The 20,557-nt window shown below is 38.4% G+C and overlaps 1 protein-coding gene across 2 annotated transcripts in view; it reads left to right on the top strand.

Moving 5' to 3' along the window:
* Positions 1-11,006: 11,006 nt before the first annotated feature.
* The window catches only part of MMP16 (matrix metallopeptidase 16), a 169,706-nt gene continuing 160,155 nt past the window's right edge, over positions 11,007-20,557 (top strand). The window contains exon 1 of one of the 2 annotated variants that reach the window (XM_039355192.1): positions 11,007-12,230. In XM_039355192.1, the coding sequence (XP_039211126.1) occupies positions 12,099-12,230 (132 nt within the window). In that variant the 5' untranslated portion in view covers positions 11,007-12,098. The remainder of the gene's footprint in view (positions 12,231-20,557) is intronic. The other variant, XM_039355194.1, reaches the window with a different exon arrangement.

The following is a 20,557-nucleotide window of genomic DNA, read 5'->3' as shown; positions in this document are numbered from 1 at the left end:
GTAGTGGTGGCTTAATTATAGGGCTGTGAGTCCAGGAGGATTCACACTGTGCACTGGGTTTACCTGAGGTGGGTTAATTATGGAGCTGGGTGTTAGCATACTGGTGATACCTCACCCAAACTATCAAATGAACTCAGCAGCCTCACGTATATGTTAAAAGGGACCCTACATAGTGGGGATCATGGGTTGGACTTCTCCTGTCCTATTAATATTGACTGGAAACAAACCTGTAGGAAGAAGGAGTTAGTTTAGAAGGATAGTATAGAGAGTAGCTTAGATGTCAAGAACAGTTAGTGTGAAAGTATATGGTAATGATCACATAAAAGTGTGCGTGTGAGAGCCTACAGTTACAGTTTACTTACATGCATACAGTTTTAATATTCCTAAAATTCTTTTTTTAAATTTAGGAATAACAGCACAAAGGAATTCTACAGACATAAAAATATAAACATTTGGGAATGGCGTGAAGGCCTAGAGGTGGAGCTCTTGCCTCACAATCAGGAAGCTGTGAATTCAATCCTAGGTAACAGCAGATATTTCTCTGGGCACAAAATTGCTGTGAGCTCCACGTAGGTGTCGGGGAGGGCAATAGGCCAGTAAATGCTCAGCTTCATTCAGTCATCCCAACTCTACCTCAATTCAAAGGATTATAGGGTCATTAAAAGAAATAATATATACAATACAATATAACAGAAATGAGTTTGGTATATGGACTTCAAACTTTCTTTTCCATTGTCTCTGTCCATGTGTGCTTATAAGTATGTGCACACGCTATTGTAAAAGCTAAGTTAGCAACTATGCTACCATGCGTTTTCTTCTCTGTCACCCATGAATGAGCTCCATTGAACAACTGGAATTACTTCTAACTAACAAGTAAAAGGTTGTGAGTGGATGGGAATATTATTAAAATACAAGTGCTTATGGTTTTGACATGTTATTTATTATACATTGTGAGCCTTAAAATCTAAGGCAAATTCTTTATACGAGCAGAATTTTAATGTTACCTTGTTTGCAATGAGCCCTTGAATAAGCTTATTTTTTATGAGAGTTTCATTCCTAAACTCATTGCTTTTTTTTTGCCTGCTGGTTTCACAAATGACAATCTGCAAATTCTTTTTTTAGATATTTATTTCAGCTGTCTTTTTCCTGTTACATTGGTAAGTGATATTACTACAAATGCAGCCTCTTCCTGTCCAGCTGTTTTGTTTGTTATGAGATGACGGTCATGATACGATTTGAGCACAATCCAAATTAGAACCTCATTTAGCTTCTCGTCTTTCCAGTTCCTGATATAAATCCTCAGAAATGCTGACATTGACTTCATCCTGATGCTCATTGTCCTGTTTATTTAAATCATGTAGGGATATATCAAATCAAAACACAATTTTTGGTTGTGGTCAAAGTAAAGTGTCTGCATTTTTTTCTTCAATAAAGGAAGATCATGATTTGATTTTGATTCCGAAGAACTTCAGATTTTTTTTATTTTCCTTCTCTTTCTTCTTGCTTCTGAACAAAACCCAGTTCATGCAGTTCATTATTTATTTGAAAAATAAAAACAACTCCTTTTTCATATTGGCACAGAATCCTTTCAGGTCTTTAATTATCAATCTTATCTTTAGAACCACACTTTCTGGTAATGTGAAAAACATGGAGCTTTCATGTAAATGGCACACTGTGTACTTATCTCTTTAAAAATTCCTAACAACTTCCTAAACTTCAGCAGGTTCCATTTATAGCCTGCAAGTACAAAAGTATCATTTACTTATTAATGTTTAAGAGAGCCATTGTTTATCAGGTTTAATAATTAGGTTCATTGTATTTCAGAACTGTGTTAGAATTTCTACTAAATAAAATAATGGGTTGCTGTATTAATATTCCAGGCAGGGCTTTTTTTTCTCATAGAATGCCCAGAATGGAGTTCCGGCACCTTTTTTGGAAGGTACCTTGTAGGGTAGGCAAGGCGGGTTGTATGACGTATGTGAGTTCCGGCACATTTTTTTTTTTTTTTTAGAAAAAAAGCCCTGATTCCAGGATACAAAAAGTATTTATTAAATATGCTGGGCAGGTATAATGACAATAAAATAATGCATTCCATGTTCAGTTTGAATGGAATAATTTTATTGTCTTTTAGACAATACTTTTAGACAATCTACTTTTAGATCCATACTGAATATTTGTTCTTTGTAATTTACAAATCATCATAATCATCAATCATTATCTGCAGTCTTCCTCCCTCCCTCCCCCCCTCTCCCATTCTGTCATTATGTTCCTCCCTCCCTATTTTACTGCATATTTACTGCTTTTTTCTATCCTTAGTGTAGATGTACAAAAATTATACTTGTATTTCTGCAAATATTTTCTTATTCTATGTAATTCTTTATTTTACTCTTTCTTTTTTACTTCCTTTGCAAGTGTTTCCTTTCCTTTTTTTACCATAAATACTTTTCTAATAAAGCCTAGTAATATGTGTTTTTGTAAGCAGGATTTCCAAAATTCTAAGTTGCTTAATTTTGATGTTCAATGATATTGTAGTTTTGGATTATTAATCCATGTTGCTTAATGTTAATGCTGTATGCTCCTGCGTATAAATCTTGAAAAGAAATCTAACTCAAAAATGAAGAAACAGCCTATTTTCTTTGCATTTAACAGCAAAACAATTTAGCAATGAAATTGCCCTCTAGTGGGTTGCTTTACATGCAGTTGCATTGTTATCCTGAAATAAAAAAATATTTGATTCTCCAAAATACACCTTTCAATATTTTGACATTGTTTGACATTCCATGCATTTTACTGTATTGTATCTGTAATCATAATATAACATATTTAAGGACAGAAATATATATTTTCTATAGCAGGGGTCTCCAAAACTTGGCCCTTTTATGACTTGTGGACTTCAACTCCCAGAATTCCTCAGCCAGCATTGAAGACTCCTGTTTTATAGCATTTGACCACAATTCTCTACAAGGTTTCAGAATGAAGCCTGAAGTGACAAAGCAGCTGAGCAGCCTAATGAGATTTTTCAAATCTGAAGCTATGCAATTAAACTGAGTGTGTGATTGTCACTTGAATGCTGCTGCGTATGGATTAAATCAAGCTCAATACTCCCCAGCCATTATTCACATTACGCTGAGTTTGAAATGCTTGGTTAAGTTTTCCAAATTAGTCTGTATGTCAAAGTTGCCAGCCTTGTTTGGTGTTAGGGAATGAAACTTGTGTTCACAGCACAATTTGGAAATAAAAAATGTAATTTGGAATAATCAATGAGTGACAGAAAAGAAGCACCCCATCTAGTAGTACTTTCCCATGCATGGAAGATTACTTCAGAAGAATAATTGTTCCACATCAATTATTATAAAATATCACAAGACAGTTTAACAACAAGGAAAGATCCATTACTATTCTTCTTAAATGCACAAACTCTCAGGCATACACTGATCATGAAACATATCTATATAGGTTGAAATGGTTTGGACTGGCTCTTTTTACTTGTATATAATATTGAACATGAAAATCGGAAAACAATAGCAATATTAGCCACATAAACAACACATTTCCTGATCCAAATTATTTCTCTACAGGATGCTTGTCTATAATTTAATAGATTATGGATGCAGCTTTGCACTTGATTATGATACAGGACTAAGTTTTGTTTTGATTTGCATAAGGATCAAGCACAAGCAGTTATTTTTCGGTACAATATTGATTTTTCAGCTCTCTCTTACTCTTTCCTTCTTCTATATGTTGTCCTACATTTTTACTTTCAATAAACAATTAATGCAAATGGTGTGGGGAAGAGATATTGGAAGAGATAGAGGTGGTTTGCTATTGCCTTCTTCCAGGAGCAGAGGTAAGGGGAGAATGAAAATCCTGGCTAGCCTGGAATCTGCTGATGGAGAAGAAGCAGAAAGCAGATTTTCCTTAGACCTTGCAGTGCTCATCTAATAGTGTCTATGGTGAGTGTATTAGTCTGGCAAGACTCCTGTCAATAGGAATACACATGCCATTCTGATCAGCTAGTGCAGGGAAAAGCAACAAAGCTAATAAGGGGTTTGGAGGCTAAACCATATGATTAACAGTTAAGGGAACTACTGTAAGTAGTCTAGCCTAATGAAGAAAAGGATTAGGGATGGCATGATAGCTGTCTTCCAGTACTTGATGGGCTGTCACAAAGAAGAGGGGGTTGACTTATTCTCTAAAGGACCAGAGCGTAGGACAAGAAGCAATTGGTGGAAACTTGTTAAAGAGAGATCCAGCCTGGAATTAAGGAGGAATTTCCTGACAGTGGGAGAATCAATCAATGGAACAGTTTGCCTTCCAGAGTTGCTGGAGGTTTTCAAGAAAAGATTAGGATGCAATAAGATTGAGGCTGGGTTGGACTAGAAAACCTCCAAGGTCCCTTCCAGTCCTATGATTCTATACTTGTGTCCTCCTGGTTCCTTGCACCTTACAAGATGCTACCTAGATCCAAGCTCAACAAGGTGGGCCATATCCTTTGCCAGAAACTATTCATTAATCTTACTTGGTAGGAACTTCTAGGTCCTTTGAAAATACTATCTTCAGGCATAGTTAGGCATATAGTAAGTAGGAAAAGGTGATACAAGGTTAATATGATGCTAGATAACACATATTGACACACCCTCCTGGAAATACCCACATAATCTTCATAAAAAATTGCAGACTCCTTTGTCCCCTTTCTAATACATTTCTAATCAGTGTCATGTTTTGCTTATGGTTCAGGGAAAGAATTATAGCAATCACCCTAAGCTTATAAAGATAACAATATTCATCAAGATAAACAAGAGCATGACCACATAGAATAGAGCACTACTTGCTAAAACATAACAGTTGCCAGATAAAATCATTCAAATCTATCATCTGTAAAGTCTAGCATATCCTAGACAATGCTTTAACATTTCCTTTTGATATACCTATGATACTGTAATAGCACTTGTTTAAAATTACAAATTAGCTAACCCAAGGTCAGAATATTTTTTTATTATATACAAGGGCATAATAAATTAATTTCATTTAAATGTTAATATATGTGTATTCAATTCATATTTATTGGAATTCTAGAAGAACTGGAACATACCTCCATCTCTAAATCTGTCTTCTGCCTAATTTTGTAGTGTGAGGATTTTAATTCAAAATATATGTACAGTACAAAATTGTGTACATTAGGTCAAAATACATATACAATATTATGAAACTGTATACATTCTAGAAGGAGTGTATGTAAATATTGTATATTGGTCAAATTATTTTGAACTCTTACATGCCTGCAGAACAGGGATTGGAGCACATTAAAAGTAAAATAAATGGATAGTTTGGACAGTTTGATTAGGAATCCTCTTTTGTTGAATGGTCTTTGAAAATGTATTTCCTATACTTGAAGTTTTGCATGTCATTTCCATCTAACTGATAATCTTCATCAATCATATACAAATAAGTGATAACATCTGTAATTCCAAGTAACATTTCTTTTCTTTATTATTTCAGTTTGTACTTTACCTTCCTATCTCTAGTGCACTTATTACACAATTGAAACCCAATAAAAACATCACTAAAAGCACCATTAATCTATCTCAAAATACCTGGAAAAACAAGATATCTTTAATTCTTTCTAAAGATGGAGTGACTAGAGCTCTTGAGTGATAATATTCCATTGTTTGGGAGCAAGGCAGTAATTTATTTGAGAAAGTGGCCGTTGATTCACAAAAAATCAAGTCGATATACAGTGTATTTGTCAATCTTAGGTTGTGACAAGGCAGATTCAGAAAGTACAAAGCAATTTCTGGTCTCAGAAATGAAGTTTATTGAGTGATTTGGGGCATTTGTCTGAATATTACTTGTATCACATAAATATTTTGATAATAAAATAATACCTAAGTATGTTGCCCTAAGAAGTGTAAGACGTATACCTAGTAGGGATAATCCTAGGTTAATAACTGCCTTGTTAGCAACTACTCAAAATTACAACAGCACTGAAAAAATAGATTTATGACCAGTCCTCAAACTTACAGCTGTTGCAGTGTCCCCACCATCATGTGAACATGATTTGGGCACTTAGCAACCAGCATACATTTACAATGGTCACAATGTCCTGTGGTCATGTGATCATCATTTGCAACTTTCACAATCAGCTTTCCACAAAGTTGGCAGAAGTTGCAAGTTCCAGTCATGTGATATTATACTTAACGAATACAGGTGATTTGCTTAACAACTGCAGGAAGACCGAGAATGTAAGTCTGAGTTGGTCACATGATGTTTCACTGAATGTCACTTAGCCATGGATTTATGGGAATGATCCTGGGTGACAGGGGGAGAGATACTACCCAGGGAATGATCAAATGCACATAGGGTAGCCTGCAGCTGCATAATGGACAAAGAAAGGAACCTCTCTAACTTACCAGGCTACAAAAGAAATGGCGAGGTTTTGTTCTTTCAGGCTTGCAAGGTTCTGTTAATATAGTCTTGCAACAAAGTAGAATTAGCTCATCTGCTCATGTTCCCTGGCTTGTTTACTTGAGAAGGCTGACAGGAATTGATGGTCCCAATTGCAGTAGTTAAATGAAGACTAACTGTAAATAGATAAATATAAATGGGTGAACATGCAGTTTGTAGCACTGGACATTCACTGGTAAAGGAATATAACTCACTATTCCTCTTCACTTGTAACCTATCAAATATATGTTTACATTCCGGTGTTGATCCATTTTGGCAAAGAACTTGGATTAAGCTAAATAGGTGAGGAAGAAATGACTATAGCCAGAATGCTAATCAAAATGATAGAAAACATGACACAGCTCATTATTCTGGTCACCACTCTCTTCTCTCAATTATTGATTTGAATTTGCATTAACAGATTCCTGAAATTTTATTTTGTAGACTAGAACATGACAGCATTTTTTTTCCTCAAGGTGTCATGAGTCATGAAAGTGCATTATGCTGATTTGCTAAAACTCCAGACCATCTTCCTTGTTTTGTTTCATTTTGTTATCTCACCTATCTTTTTTGGAATAACATCTTTCCTTTTTCTCATGCAACTGCTATCCTGTCATTTGACCTATGCCACCATTACTACAATTTCCAATGTCCGAGGTCATATGACCTTGCCTCTCTCTGATTCACTAACATTCCATTAGCACTTTTCCTTTGCATTGTGTGCTGTAAATCCTACCTTAATCCCTTGGTGACAACTTTGGAGTAGATTGATCTTTGCCTTTCATTGAGATAGCTTTATAAAATCCCTAAGCAGTTATATGGTAAAAAAATGTCCAGCAATGCTAATTTTAATGTACTTTCTATAGTCTTATTTCCTACAATCAAATTCTTTGACAAATAGCTTGGAAGGATTCTTCTAAGAAATAATATCTCTATCATAACTGGACCAAACAAAAAATTTCAAACTGAAAGGAAAACAGATGCTTATTTGAAAGTTACTAACGAAGATAGCTTGTGTTATATTTGTCCAGATATTGCGAGCTTTAATAGATTAATGTTAACAATATCTAATTCTAATCATCCATTATATTTTTGACTACTATGTTTTTCTTAGGCTTCTGCTGGTCAACACACCAAATGCAGGAAGTATAAGATGGGGTAAATAATGTAATGCACAGAGATAGCTAGTGTGTGGATTTATTTGCTTAGCAACAGATAAGCTTCTTCATGTCTTAGATGCATCCAGTGAGCATCAACATGATTTTAATATACGATGTTCTATACTGCCTTTAAGGTTAAAATGTTGTCTTGGAAAAGCCTACATATTATCATAGATCCACCTTTGATCACTAGAGCAGTAACTAGGATCAAAATATACAGTCTAACAATGAAGGAATAAGAACATAATAAACATATATCCCTCTCTAGTGTGGAAGAAACTAATAATTCTGTAACTTAGGTCATTCATCACAGTGCATACCAGTGATATCACTAGAGTCTTCAGCTATTTAAACAAGAAAGGATAATGTACAAAGTTTATATGTATTTCTCCTTCCTTCCTTTCCTTCATACCTTCCTTTCCTTTCTTCTCCCTCCCTCCCTTCTCCAATTTCCAGATCACCAACTTCTATTTTATCACTTTTGAAATAAGTGAAAGTGACTAGTTTGTGAACTGCATGGAATGGCAATAGTTTTTGATTGCCATAGTAACAAAATATATCAGTGAGGAATAGAGAACTTGATTACAAAAATGTAAAGCCTTTAGGCCTAAAAGAACAGATCCTATAGATACAAAACACGAAGAAGCAATTATTTTCCAAACACAATAAAATATGTACTTCTGTTTCTACTGTATTATTTTGTGCTTATTGTCATCTAATGGGTAGCATCAAGTAAATCACTTCACAAATGCTGTTGCATTGTGCAATTTTTATTCTCTCTGGCTGTTTTCAAATGAAATGTGAAAATTCATTTTTATCAATTTCTGATTGGTTCTCTGTAATGTATCTTGTATTTGACTACTGATCTGGTGATATTTTATGTGGTTTACTATTAGTTATATTCAATTTATGTCACTGTTTATTAATCAGTGATTTTATGTTCAATGCTATGTTTATACACTGTCATGACTGGTTTACCAAGTGTGTCTTGCCAGAAATGTGGCAATAAACAACAAACAAACAAACAATAAATATATAAATAATTTCACATTTTACTTAAATTAAGAGTACTAAATATGTGATGCAAAAATCCAGATCTAGATGGCAGCAAATAGATGAGAAAACCTTGAAATCTTTCTGCTATCCAGATTTTGGCTACCCAAAATCTAAAAGTCAGAAATCTGGCTCAAAATCAACTCCAGTCAATGTATGGTTGGCAATTTATAGACATGTCTCATTTGTCTTGTAAAATTGAGATAAGAAGGAAAGATGAAGGCATTATGTTAAATATCTTCCAAAGAGCTTACAAAAATCCCTTATATGTATAACTGTTATGGACATGCATTCTTGGATAAGCATACTAGATTCCAGAAACATATTCTACAAAGGTTTCTGATGGTGTGTCATATATAAATGCAAATAACAGAAATGGAGAATGAGACAATAATTGGCAATCATTCTGAGAGAAATAGTGCCATATTTAGTGCTCTTGAAATAATTGTCAGTTGAATGTTACACTTTAGAATTCACTGTTTAAAAAAAAAGATTAACAATTTACTAGGTAACATAAATTGGTCTTTAGATGTTTCCTGAATTATACATTGGAAACAAGGAAATGGCAACCATAGAATTATGCGAATATTAGAAATTAATGGGTTAACTGCATTTTTTCGATGCCCTGCATTATCTGTTTCTCAAGACTGAACTTTATGGATACAGAAATTCAGAACTGTACACATTCTTTCTATATGCTGTCAAAGTACAGTATGTGGGTTGTAGCATAACACATGGAACTATAACAGATGCCAGGGACTACATATATCAAAGTATCCCCTTATTTATTTTTAAAAGCCACCCAAACCTATCATAACAGGGAGAATGCTAGATGAGAAATCTCTTTGTCAGGCTAGATTTAACATCTAGGAAAACTTCATTGGCAGAATGAATATAATAGCTGAGTGCAATAAACTGTGATTTTGTTTACTGTTGGTTAGACAAGCTGTTTGAGTGCTTACTGGACAATTCATAGTTAAATAAATCATGGCTTAATGTACTGTGTGAACCTAGCTAATATGTATGTATACATTTTAAATTACTTTATGATAGGTAGTACAGCAAGATACTAGGTAGACATTTTATGGCTCGTCTTAAAAAAGAACAAGCTGCTTGACCACTTTTGAAGAGAAAAAAAGTAAAACTAAGGAAAGTGGGGTTTAAAAGAGTCCATAGGTTAAAATTATTTTGTGTGTCCTCATTTTTGAGAGCATATAAGCCATCATAATTAGGGACTCCAGTTTTCAGCCAACATGCATGTAGGATGGAAACAGTTAACCATACCAGTACTTTTATGTCTAGTCAAAGACATGGTAAGTGTTCTTACATGCATTCCCATTACTGTATAAAAATGGAAGGTATAGAAGGAACATGATCAGAAAAAAGAAGCACTTTAAAAATAATATTAATTTAAAATTGAGAAAGGATGCCTGCACCCTTTCTCGCTCTGATGTACCTTTGTTTTACTGTTCCTGAAAGAAAATGAGAAATCCTCATTTTGGAAAATAAAATGAAACAAGACACCTTAGAATTTATTTGGGAAAAGCATCATGGTGAAAGAGATGAACCTTTTCCTGCCTAGCTCATTTGTCAAGTTAAAGAAATAAAATCATGCATTCATAAAGCATCCTCCTCTTCAGAGAACCTGAAAAAAAATATTTTCCAAACTCTTAATACCCTGGCCACAGGGGGATATTTTTCTCTCAAATGTCATTTTAACCCTTTGTTTTATTGTTTCTCCTAGTCCCAGAGGATGGCTTGAGTCACTGTTTCCTTTGCTACAGCATGTTCTGTTTAAATTAATGTTGTTCTAAAATGTGCTTGCAGATTCCCCCCCCCCCTTCTACCTCTCTTATTTTTGGAATGTTTTACAATTTCTTTGATATTTCACCTGGTGATGTTACTGAACTTTATAGATGGAGGATGGTATTGCTCTTGATGTTTTCTCTAATACATCTTTTTTTTCCTCTCAAGCCTGGGTGGGGCACATTTCCCAATCTGGGGGAGGGGGAATAACCCACTGGGAAAATAATGGCTTCCTTCAATGGTAGCCTGGTCAGTCTTGAGTATCACTGGAGAGATGATTTGAAACACAAGACTTCTTGGCCATCTCACGACCTTTTGTGGAAGAAAGTTCAAACACAGATTTGACTTCATCAAACTGAATGAAAAGTGGCAGAAAAATATACAGACTTTGGTTAACAGCTCTCCTGAAGGGAACACTTTTTCACCTGGCAGCGATCCTGCCGGTTTGCCCCAAAGTAAGTTTGCTGGCTTCAAAGGTGGCTTCTTTTTTTCCTTCTGATTCTGTAGGAGCCGAGAACTCGACCGTATCTTTTATTCGGACCCCACCCCCCATCCCACTGGTGCCTTTCTGAGCTCTTTTCTGCAGAAATGAGTGAAAGAAAGGCGGGCGGTTTCACAGACCAGATAGGCAGCGGTGGAAACGAAGGTCTAATGTTTATTTATTCCTGGGAGGTATGGCGTCCAAGGCGTGTGCAAACCCAGGGGATCCGTTATTTCGCCCTGGCTCCGAATCGGGACAATAAGTGAGTGTTCTAGGAGACACAGACCTGCAGCCCGCTTCCTTCCAGCGTGCCCAACCTTCCGCGCCAACCCACCTCTTTCCTCCTCTCCTCCTGCTGGGCTGGGCTGGGCCGAGCCGGGCTGGGCTGGGCTTGCTTAGAGCGGAGACTCTGCCATCCCCACGCCAGCGACCCCTCCTCTCCTTCCTGTTGGGATCCAGGAGGAGCTTTTAAGGGCAGCAGTCTCCTTTAAGGTTTCTCCGAGGAGGCTGACTCGAGAGGAGGAGTTACGGAGATCTGCAGATGTACATTCTCGAGTGGAGGAGAGAAGGAAAAAGCACCAGAAGCGGAGAGGCTGAAGCGCTGGGAAGTGGCGGCCCAGCATCCAAGGCCTTGGCGGCAGCAGAAAAAAGGAGGAGCAACAGCAGCAGCAGCAGCAGGAAAAAGACAACACAACACACACGCACACACGAACACACACCGGAGCAGCGGCGGCGGCGGCTGCTGCCGCTGGGCGAACCGGGCGTCTCGCAGAAGTCGCACCTCCGCTTGTGCGCCCAGACGGGACAAGCGAGGAAGATGAAGGAGAGCTGACCCTACTAAAAAGCTGCCGCCACTTTGCGCTTGAAAGTAAAGGGTCGAGTCCCCCTTCTCCTCCTCTCCTCCCCCATATTCCCACCTTCGTGGGTGAAAACCTGCATCCAACCATACCTCGCCAGTTTTGGGTTTTATTGTTATTGTTATTACTATTCTTTTTTTTTTTAGCACAACAAAACGTCGCGTGTGCGCGTTCTGTTTTTGTTTGGGTATCCGAAAGGGGGGAAGGAGGAGGAAGAGGAGGGGAGGGAGGGAGAAAGCAGCGGCCGGAGGAAAGGAGCTTTCTCTCTTCCTTCTCCATTGAAGCCCATAATCCACTATGATCTTACTCGCCTTCAGCACTGCAAGTCGGGGGGATTTCGTGCATCAATCCAGGGTCCTCTTCTTGCAAGCCTTGCTTTGGATTTTATGTGCCACCGGATGCCGAGCAGAGCAGTATTTTAATGTGGAGGTAAGGTCGGGGCGATGTGCCTGCTTGTGTTTCCTTTCTTCCGGCGTTGCTGCGTGCGTAGCTTCAGTGCAAACGAACTAACCAGTCCTTGCTTCCCAGAGACGGAGCAGCCAAGGACGCTTTCCCTTTCCTAGTCCCTGAGAGTTTCCCGGATCCCAGCTCCTTACTCAGCTAGGCGATCCCGTTATCCCCGGCGGCAGAGGGCCGGGATGCCGGACGCGCTCTAAACGCACCATTGTGCCGAGCGAGGTGGGAGTGGGGAACGGCGCGCTCACTCGGGCGCAGCCGACTTGATTGGCGGCGGCGTAAAAGGGACCGGTGGACGTCCGTCACTGGGCTCGTCGCGACCCGAGTACAAAAAGGAATTCAGGATTTTATACTGCTGACTCTCCCTCGGACTGGTCCCTTTGCAAAAAAAAAAAGGCAAACAGTCGGGTGCGAACAAACTGGAGAGGAAATTGCCATTGTTGCAGTAGAGGCCAGGCTTCTTTTGTCACGGGAAAGCCTTTCGCTGCCTGGGGTGGCTGCTAAACTTGGACTGAAGCAAACCTTTTTCTTTCTTTCAGGCCACTACAAACTTGGGGATCGAAGAGGTGGAGTTAGCTAAAACGTGGAAAGATGAAGCAGATGTAGACTTGTTTCCACCACTTTTCAGTGGTGTTCTCAGCGTTAGTCTTAAGATTTCTTGGTTTGGTTGTGCTGTCTATTGGACTAGGATTTTTTATTGCAAGTCTTTGCAAAAAAGAACACCACTTAGCTTTGTAGAATGATTTCTCAGGCACAGTGTAGTCTTCATTTGCTTTAGATTTTCATCCCTTATTAACTTAATATGGTTTATTTTACCCTTTCGTGCCTTTTGTTATTTACTCTGCGCAGTTAAGTTTAAAATATTTTCACCTTATCTCCCCTGAAGTTGGATCCATTTCCAGTGGTGACTAGCTAATTATATGTGATGGCTCTGTATTGACTCAATTCCTTTAGTTCCTACCATCCTAACTACATCTTTCATCTTTTCCAGCCACTGTTCTTTGCAGAGAAGTTCAAGGAGGCTTCACATCCTTCATAGCCTCTATTTCTGTCTGAGACTCACTTCTGTTTCACATTTCATACCCACAATTACTTACTTTTTGACCCCAAAGCACTTTAAAACCTAAAATTACTCTTTTGCATATCTGGTGTCTGTTCCCATCCTTACTTATTGCTTTAGCTTTCACAATCTCATACTTCTTAAAGCAAAAAAGACAATGCAGTTACATGTGATGAACTATTTTTACCATTTATCATCATCCCTACTTTATAAAGCATATGTTTTTCTTCAATTTCTGATCTGGGTTATGATATTTAACAATATGTCTTGGTGGTTTTGATGAGATTTTCTTGTATACTTTTGGGATTTTTTTTTTTTTTGTATTGATTATTTTCACCTTTCTTCCCCACCCACTCTAATATGATCTCATAAGGTGAAGCAGCAAACTATTTGGAACAGAAAATACAGTGGCAGATACCTTTTGGATTAATTGTGCTCATCATTATCAGGATTGACACTAGTCAAATGTCCTCTTGATGCTTTTCTTTACTCTTGTTCTTCCAATAAGGAGCAGAGGAGAGTTCTAAGTAGGGGGAAAAGACTCCAATAAGGTCTTGCTGTAGCAGCACTTTCATGGAGGAAAGCCCTTCTAAATCTAGAAGTTTTCTCTCTTACCATTGAAGTTGCTGGCCAACAGCCTGCTCTGCAGGAAATAGGCCAGCAGCAGATGGTGCTAGGACATGAGAAGTGAAACTAGTCTAATCTGTTTGGAACATAGGAAGAGGCCAGCATAATATATGAGAAGGAAAAGGAAGAAAGTCAACATAGGGATAGAGTGCAAAAAGAAGTGAAGCTGGAGAAGTTTTCTGACTGTGTTTTGCTTAATACTGGCATACTCATCAAAATTGTGTATAAATGGAATTCAGAATTCATAACCTCAAAGAGTAATGTGGACTTTTGTATAATAATATCAATGATGTCAATAATAATATCAATAATAAAGTAAAGCAATGCAGATATGAAAAGCATTTCCAATTCCTAGATGTCAGTACGTCTAGAGCAGCGGTTCTCAACCTATGGGTCGCGACCCCATTTGGGGTCGAACGACCATTTTACGGGGGTCGCCAAACAACGCGATCCGCCATTTTTCCCTCAGGGGGCGGCGCCGCGCATGCACGGCGCATCCGTGTGACCAGGGGTCGCCGTATAAAAAGGTTGAGAACTGCTGGACTAGAGTCTCCTGGGGACCTGGTGGTTGGGATTTATTCAGTTTTAATCTCCTTATTGTTCTGTTAGAGCAGATAGTGATGTTTTACCCATCTTCTGCCTCTACAAAATCAACCAGGTCTCTGTTACTGTGCTGCAAGTACATTAATTTTCATTTATGCTTCAGTAAGACAGAGAGCTTTTCAGTTGCAATTTGTCATAAACTGGAGTTGCTATGTCACAATGGCAAAGGGAATGTGAGGCTAAGAATTTGGCAGTATTATGGTGACACTCTGCCATGTATTTCTCTGTGTCAGCACCAGACCCATAAAACACTTACCAGGGACAGTAAATTACTTAAAAAACATCCATACTTGAGCACAGCAAGTTTTGTTCCAGGAGCAATTTAAGTTAATACAAAAATGAAACAATTGCTATCCACTGAAATCCTCTAGGGTTGGCATTATAGCTGCAGAATGCATAGTATAGATAAATGGATTTTAATCTGATTGTGGCCAGTCTTTGGCATAAATCTAAATTATTTATACTGATGCTTGAACTTTTTTTGCAGTGCTTAAAAATACCAAAACTGAACGTGCATGGCAGTTGCTTGACATATTGTAAGCTACATGGTTTTAATACAACTTTAAGAAAAGACATCAGAAATTGTGTGCAATATACATTATTTGAATTTCTTTGTCATGGAAAGCAAACATTGTATCTGCAGATTAGGTTGGAAGAGGCTTTACATGTCCAGTGTTTCCTTTGCATTCCCCATCCCATTGCTACCCAGAGATTCCTGAATTGGATGAGATGTGATGAAAGATTCAGAGAAGGAATCTTTTGTGACTGAAGCTCTGCCCAGAGCTTATTGATTTATAGGCTTTTACTCTTACAATCCAAACCTTGATCATTTTGCTAGCATAGAATGTTAACCCACCTAGAGATCTGCTTTACTGGATGAATCAAAATGAAACATTCTGTATGTTTCTTTCTGTTTGTATCTGAGTATACTTATTTATTTATTTATTAAATTTATATGCCTCTGATCCCAATCTGCAAAGCAACTATAAGTACATAGGTAAATAATAACACAAAGAATATACGGTATATATTGGGACCCAGGAAATCACTGAGATACTTTAATGGGACAAATCTCTATGAATTGCCAGATAAAAACTTAGTTTCCACAAACGGAGTGGCATATAGTTGGAAGTAATCTAAATAAATCTAAATCCCACAAACATTGTGGAAGTTTTGTAAATAAATATAGCTGCTTTAATATTGGTTATCATCTAATATTAAAAGTATTGAGATATTAGTTTGCTTTCCCATAAGTGTAACTCTCCATTTATTTAGAAGCATTACATCTATATGTCAAAGTCTACTGTCTTGGAGCTCATCAGCAAATCTGTTTTGTGCACATAATAGCCACATGGTATATCAAAGCTGCAACAAAGTTCTGTTTACTTTAGGCACATGGTATTGTTTTTTCATTTGGAATAATTTGTGCTCTCAACTGGATGATTAAGACACTGATAGGTATATCTGGATGTTTATTTCACTTGGATGTTTAGTTCACCTGTTTGGCTGAATATAATTGCAATGGCATGAGACCTAATATCCCATAATAGACTGGGATTTCAGAGTATTAACTGTACTACTCTGTTAGAGCGAAGAAGGTCAAAAGTTCCATGTCAGTTTAAGAAGTAATTCATGGGTTTTAACAATTGCTCCAAATGTTCAGGAACATATCTGTGTTCATTCTTATAGATCAGTATATCTTGTTCTTTTTTAAAAAAATATACTTTACCTCTGCTGTTCATGAATAATTCAGCAGAAGTAAGTATGCTTAGAATGTAGAAGGTTTTAGATTCAATAGTTGGCATCTCTAGGTACAGTTTGAAAAACTTCTTTCTGCAGTTCCAGAAGCTTCAGATAGTCAGTGTTGAAAATGCTGGGACAAGTGGATTAGTTGAGTAATGGTCTGAATGAGTATTGACAGTTTCCTTCAATTCTCTGTTCGTGTTAATGCTAAAATAATATATTGAAGTGCTGGTTTCTTTTACAAGATTACAAATAAATCCACATTGGTTACTAGTTTGTTAACAATTCATGACTTTAAAGAAATCAATTTTAATACAATTTTCTTGTGTCAAGATAATGCCTATGGAATACAAGGGATCATGTGATCAGTCCCTTGAAAGACTTTTGCTTTTATCACAGTATTATAAGTATGAGAAACCATGTCTATAAAGTACAAGTTCTAAAAAAATCCGAATTCTGTGAATGAAGCTATTACGGCTTTGCAAAACAACTGAAAGAGGTGTTTTCCAAAGTGTTAATGCAAATGAAACACCTCTTGTTGAAGTGTGTAAGCAACTACAAGGCTCCTATGCCTGCTTTGGAAATGTTTTCTTGCTGCATGGTGTGCTTGTGCTCCAGCAGAAGTGTTGTACGCATAAGTGCTGTCTCTCTTTGAGGGTGATGGGCAGTTCAGAAGTGGAAAATTAATAAAATAAAATAAATAATTGCATATGCAGACAGTTGGGAACAGCTTTTGGAGTATCTGTGGGCTCTTGCAAAGGATGGCCTGCTTTTCAGGTATTCCTCAATTTACAACAGTTTGTTTAGTGACTGTTCAAGCTTACAATGGCACTGACAAAAGTGACTTATGACTTTTCACACTTATCATAGTTGCAGCATTCTCATGACTACATGATCAAATTTCAGACAACTGACTCGTATTTATGATGGTTGCTGTGTCCCAGGGTCACATCATCATCTTTTGCAACCTTCTGACAAGCAAAGTCAGTGGAGTTACTAACGTAAGAGCTACAGTGATTCACTTTACAACTGTGATCATAAGTCAAGGACTACCTGTAGTGCCAGTTTTGAATCAAGAAAGTACTTCTTCCAATTTACTTGCACAGTTCTAGAACTTTTGTGAACTCTAGTCCTTAAGAAGTTTTGGAAGATAATGCCCATTCCTAACACATCTGGAAGTTGTGAGATAGAGGACAGGTAATGTAATCTCTGGAAGGCTGAAATAATTGAAAATGGAAAAATTTGGCTAAGTTAAGTCTGTAAAATCTAGGACCCTGGAAGATAATTTTTGGGGTGACCAAAATTTTCCAATTTTAAATGAGTCTAGTTGAAACCTTGCTTCTATTTCATTTTCTAATGCCAATTTGTTTCATTCAGTTTTGTGTATACATCATTGACTAATGCATGGTAGAAAGAATTCAGGAAGGTTTTTATTAGTGTAAATAGTCCTCGACTTACAACAGTTCATTCAGTGACTTTACAAAATTACAACGGCACTGAAAAAAGAAACTTAAGACTGTTTTCCTTACTTGCAAACATCACAGAATTCCCCTGGCCATGTGATCAAAATTCAGACACTTAGCAACTGACTTGTATTTATGACAGTTGCAGTGTCTAGGACTCAAGTGATTACCTTTTGTGACCTGACAAGCAGAGTTAATGGGGAAACCAGCTTCACTTAATAACTGTATTACAACGGCAGTGATTCACTTAACAACTGTGGCAAGAAAGGTCGTAAAATGGGGCAAAACTCAACAAATGTCTCATTTAACAACATAAATTTTGGGCTCAGTTGTGGTTGTAAGTCGAGCTGGTCTTGTATTAAATTACTAATTAAATTAGTATTATATTAAAAAGATAACTGTTAACATTGCCTATTATGAAATAAAACACAGCTGAATCTAAACCTGAGAAATACAGAATGTAGAATGCCCTTTTCATCAATAGCTGCAGATCTCTTCGTTTTTCTACTGTTAACAACTTCAGAATTAGTGCTCTGTTGTCACTGAATTGTTACATATGACCTTTCCGTTTCTCTCTACTTGATGTCTGGTTCCTTTTCATAGTTCTCTGAAAATAATGTACTTTTCAAAGACTTTATGTGGAAAAGTATTTCACCTGGAAAAAAGTTGGAGCACAGTTTGTTAGAATTAAATCTTATTAACTAAGTGCAATTTAATTCTGAGTACATGTGGAAAGAAGTGAATTCTTTATGTTGTTCAAATTGCCATTTCTAGAGTAGCAAGTATTTTAAAAAATCTGCTATTTTTTTACTTTTATTTTTGATTGGAAGTATTGAAATATCATAAACAGACTTCATTAAAACAAATGAGAAAGGCACTCTGGTAATAAATGTATGTAAAATATGGAAAAACTGTAGTTTATATAATTTATAAAAGAGGATTGGACATAGGTAGATAGAGATTTTCTAGAATATTTTTGTGTAATCTCAATAAATTACCAGGTTTATGATACCAGGTGTTATCATAACAACAAATTCAATAATGAAAGATCTCATATATTTCAGGCTGTTGAATTTGGGGAAAAATGGGGAAAACAAGGAACACTGCTACTTTTTTGTGTGGATTAGCCCAGAGGTCCCCAACTCTGGTCCATGGACTGGCACTGGTCCTCAGCATGCCAGCATGCCACAAACAAGCAAAGTTCCATCCTCGGGATGCAGGCAATATTCAAAACCACATCCCATCTGGTCCACGGAAAAATCTTTCTCCATGGCACCGGTCCCTGGGACCTCTGGTTTATGCCATGTAAAAAATCAGTATTTATTGGGGACTTGTGTGGGTAGTTTTCTGAAGGGTCCTTGGTGCTCTTTCAGCTTGCTTGTTCTCCAGCATGATTGGATGGAGAACCCACGGATGGGTTGTCTTAATCTATCTGCTCCAATTAGACTAAGTCTGAAATTTAGTACCATCCCCTCTGTGCCAACTGCACCCCAGTTTTAGACTTAGTCTCTTTGCTCTAAGACGCGTTTTTTCTTCGCTCCTGGAGCAGAAGACTGTATTCCTATTTTATTTCATCCCAACCTGTAGCCTAGCAGGCTGACAGGCTGACAAAACCTCCCTTGGGGGGGGGGGAACTTTCCCTTTCTCCCTTTGAGAGCCTTTCAGCTTCACAATCTTGAAAATTGGATTCCCAGAAGCAAGAGAAATCTCCTACTAGGGGCCGTTCCTCTGCATCAGAGGCTCCATTCTTCTAACCAGAGCCTGGAGGCCTTAGAGGCAGGGGTAAGCTTGCCAATTGACTGGGGGGCTCTGCAAGGGACGACGAGGCTCATCAGGCCTGGAGGGAGCCTTTTCTAGGTCCCTCGGCCTCAGCAGACCGCCCCAGCAGCAGGAGAAAGTTTTTGGCACCGATCCAATTTTCAGAGCCTGGAGGCCTTACTAGGCCTCGGCCTGCCTCAGCCTCTCTCAGTTCATCTAATTGTAATCCATTCGCTGCGTTAGGAGCCCAAGCGATTCCTCGGAACGAGGGCTCATTGCAGCTTAGGCCACAGGCCTCAAGGCCTTCTTCTTCTAATGGCCCTTTTTTTTGGAATCCATTCGCTGCGTTAGGAGCCCAAGCGATTCCTCGGAACGAGGGCTCATTGCAGCTTAGGCCACAGGCCTCAAGGCCTTCTTCTTCTAATGGCCTTTTTTTTTTTGGAATCCATTCGCTGCGTTAGGAGCCCAAGCGATTCCTCGGAACGAGGGCTCATCGCAGCTTAGGCCTCAGGCCTCAAGGCCTTCTTCTAACTGCCATTTTTTTGGCGTGAACTCTGTGGCCGCCATTTTGAATTGACTCACGGCGGCCATTTTGTGTGTGACTGAGGCCCAGACTGCCTGGAGTTTCTCCTGAAGGGAGTGTTCATCACCGGTGACAGAGGCTTCGAGACTACAGCGTTGAACTGGGGAGGGCCTGTTCGCTCCCAAGGGACGCGGTGCCCATTAATTCCCCGCCCACCCCCCTCAAGGGCTGAATCATCTCTGCAGGCTCCCTTGGTGAGTTACACCGCCGAGGGGGGGCGTTTTGCCAAGGTTGAGCCCAGAGCAACTCATCATGGCAGAGAAAATCAGCGAGCCGGCCAAGAGGAAACGCCAAACAGAGGCAAGTGGAAAGAACACCACCAAGCGAGCCCGGCCAAGCAGGGAGCCACAGAGGGAGGAGGAGTCCCAAAGACTGAGAGCGGCCTCCCCAGATCTGACAGGCACAATGGGAAGGTCCATTTTTGAACCCCTTTCCTCACATTGTGCCTCAGCCCCAGGGGCCT

Source organism: Crotalus tigris, unplaced genomic scaffold (genome assembly GCF_016545835.1).
Source record: "Crotalus tigris isolate CLP2741 ecotype Arizona unplaced genomic scaffold, ASM1654583v1 scf7180000018628.517256, whole genome shotgun sequence".
Taxonomy (NCBI): Eukaryota; Metazoa; Chordata; class Lepidosauria; order Squamata; family Viperidae; genus Crotalus; species Crotalus tigris.
This window is presented reverse-complemented; position numbering and strand designations above follow the sequence as displayed.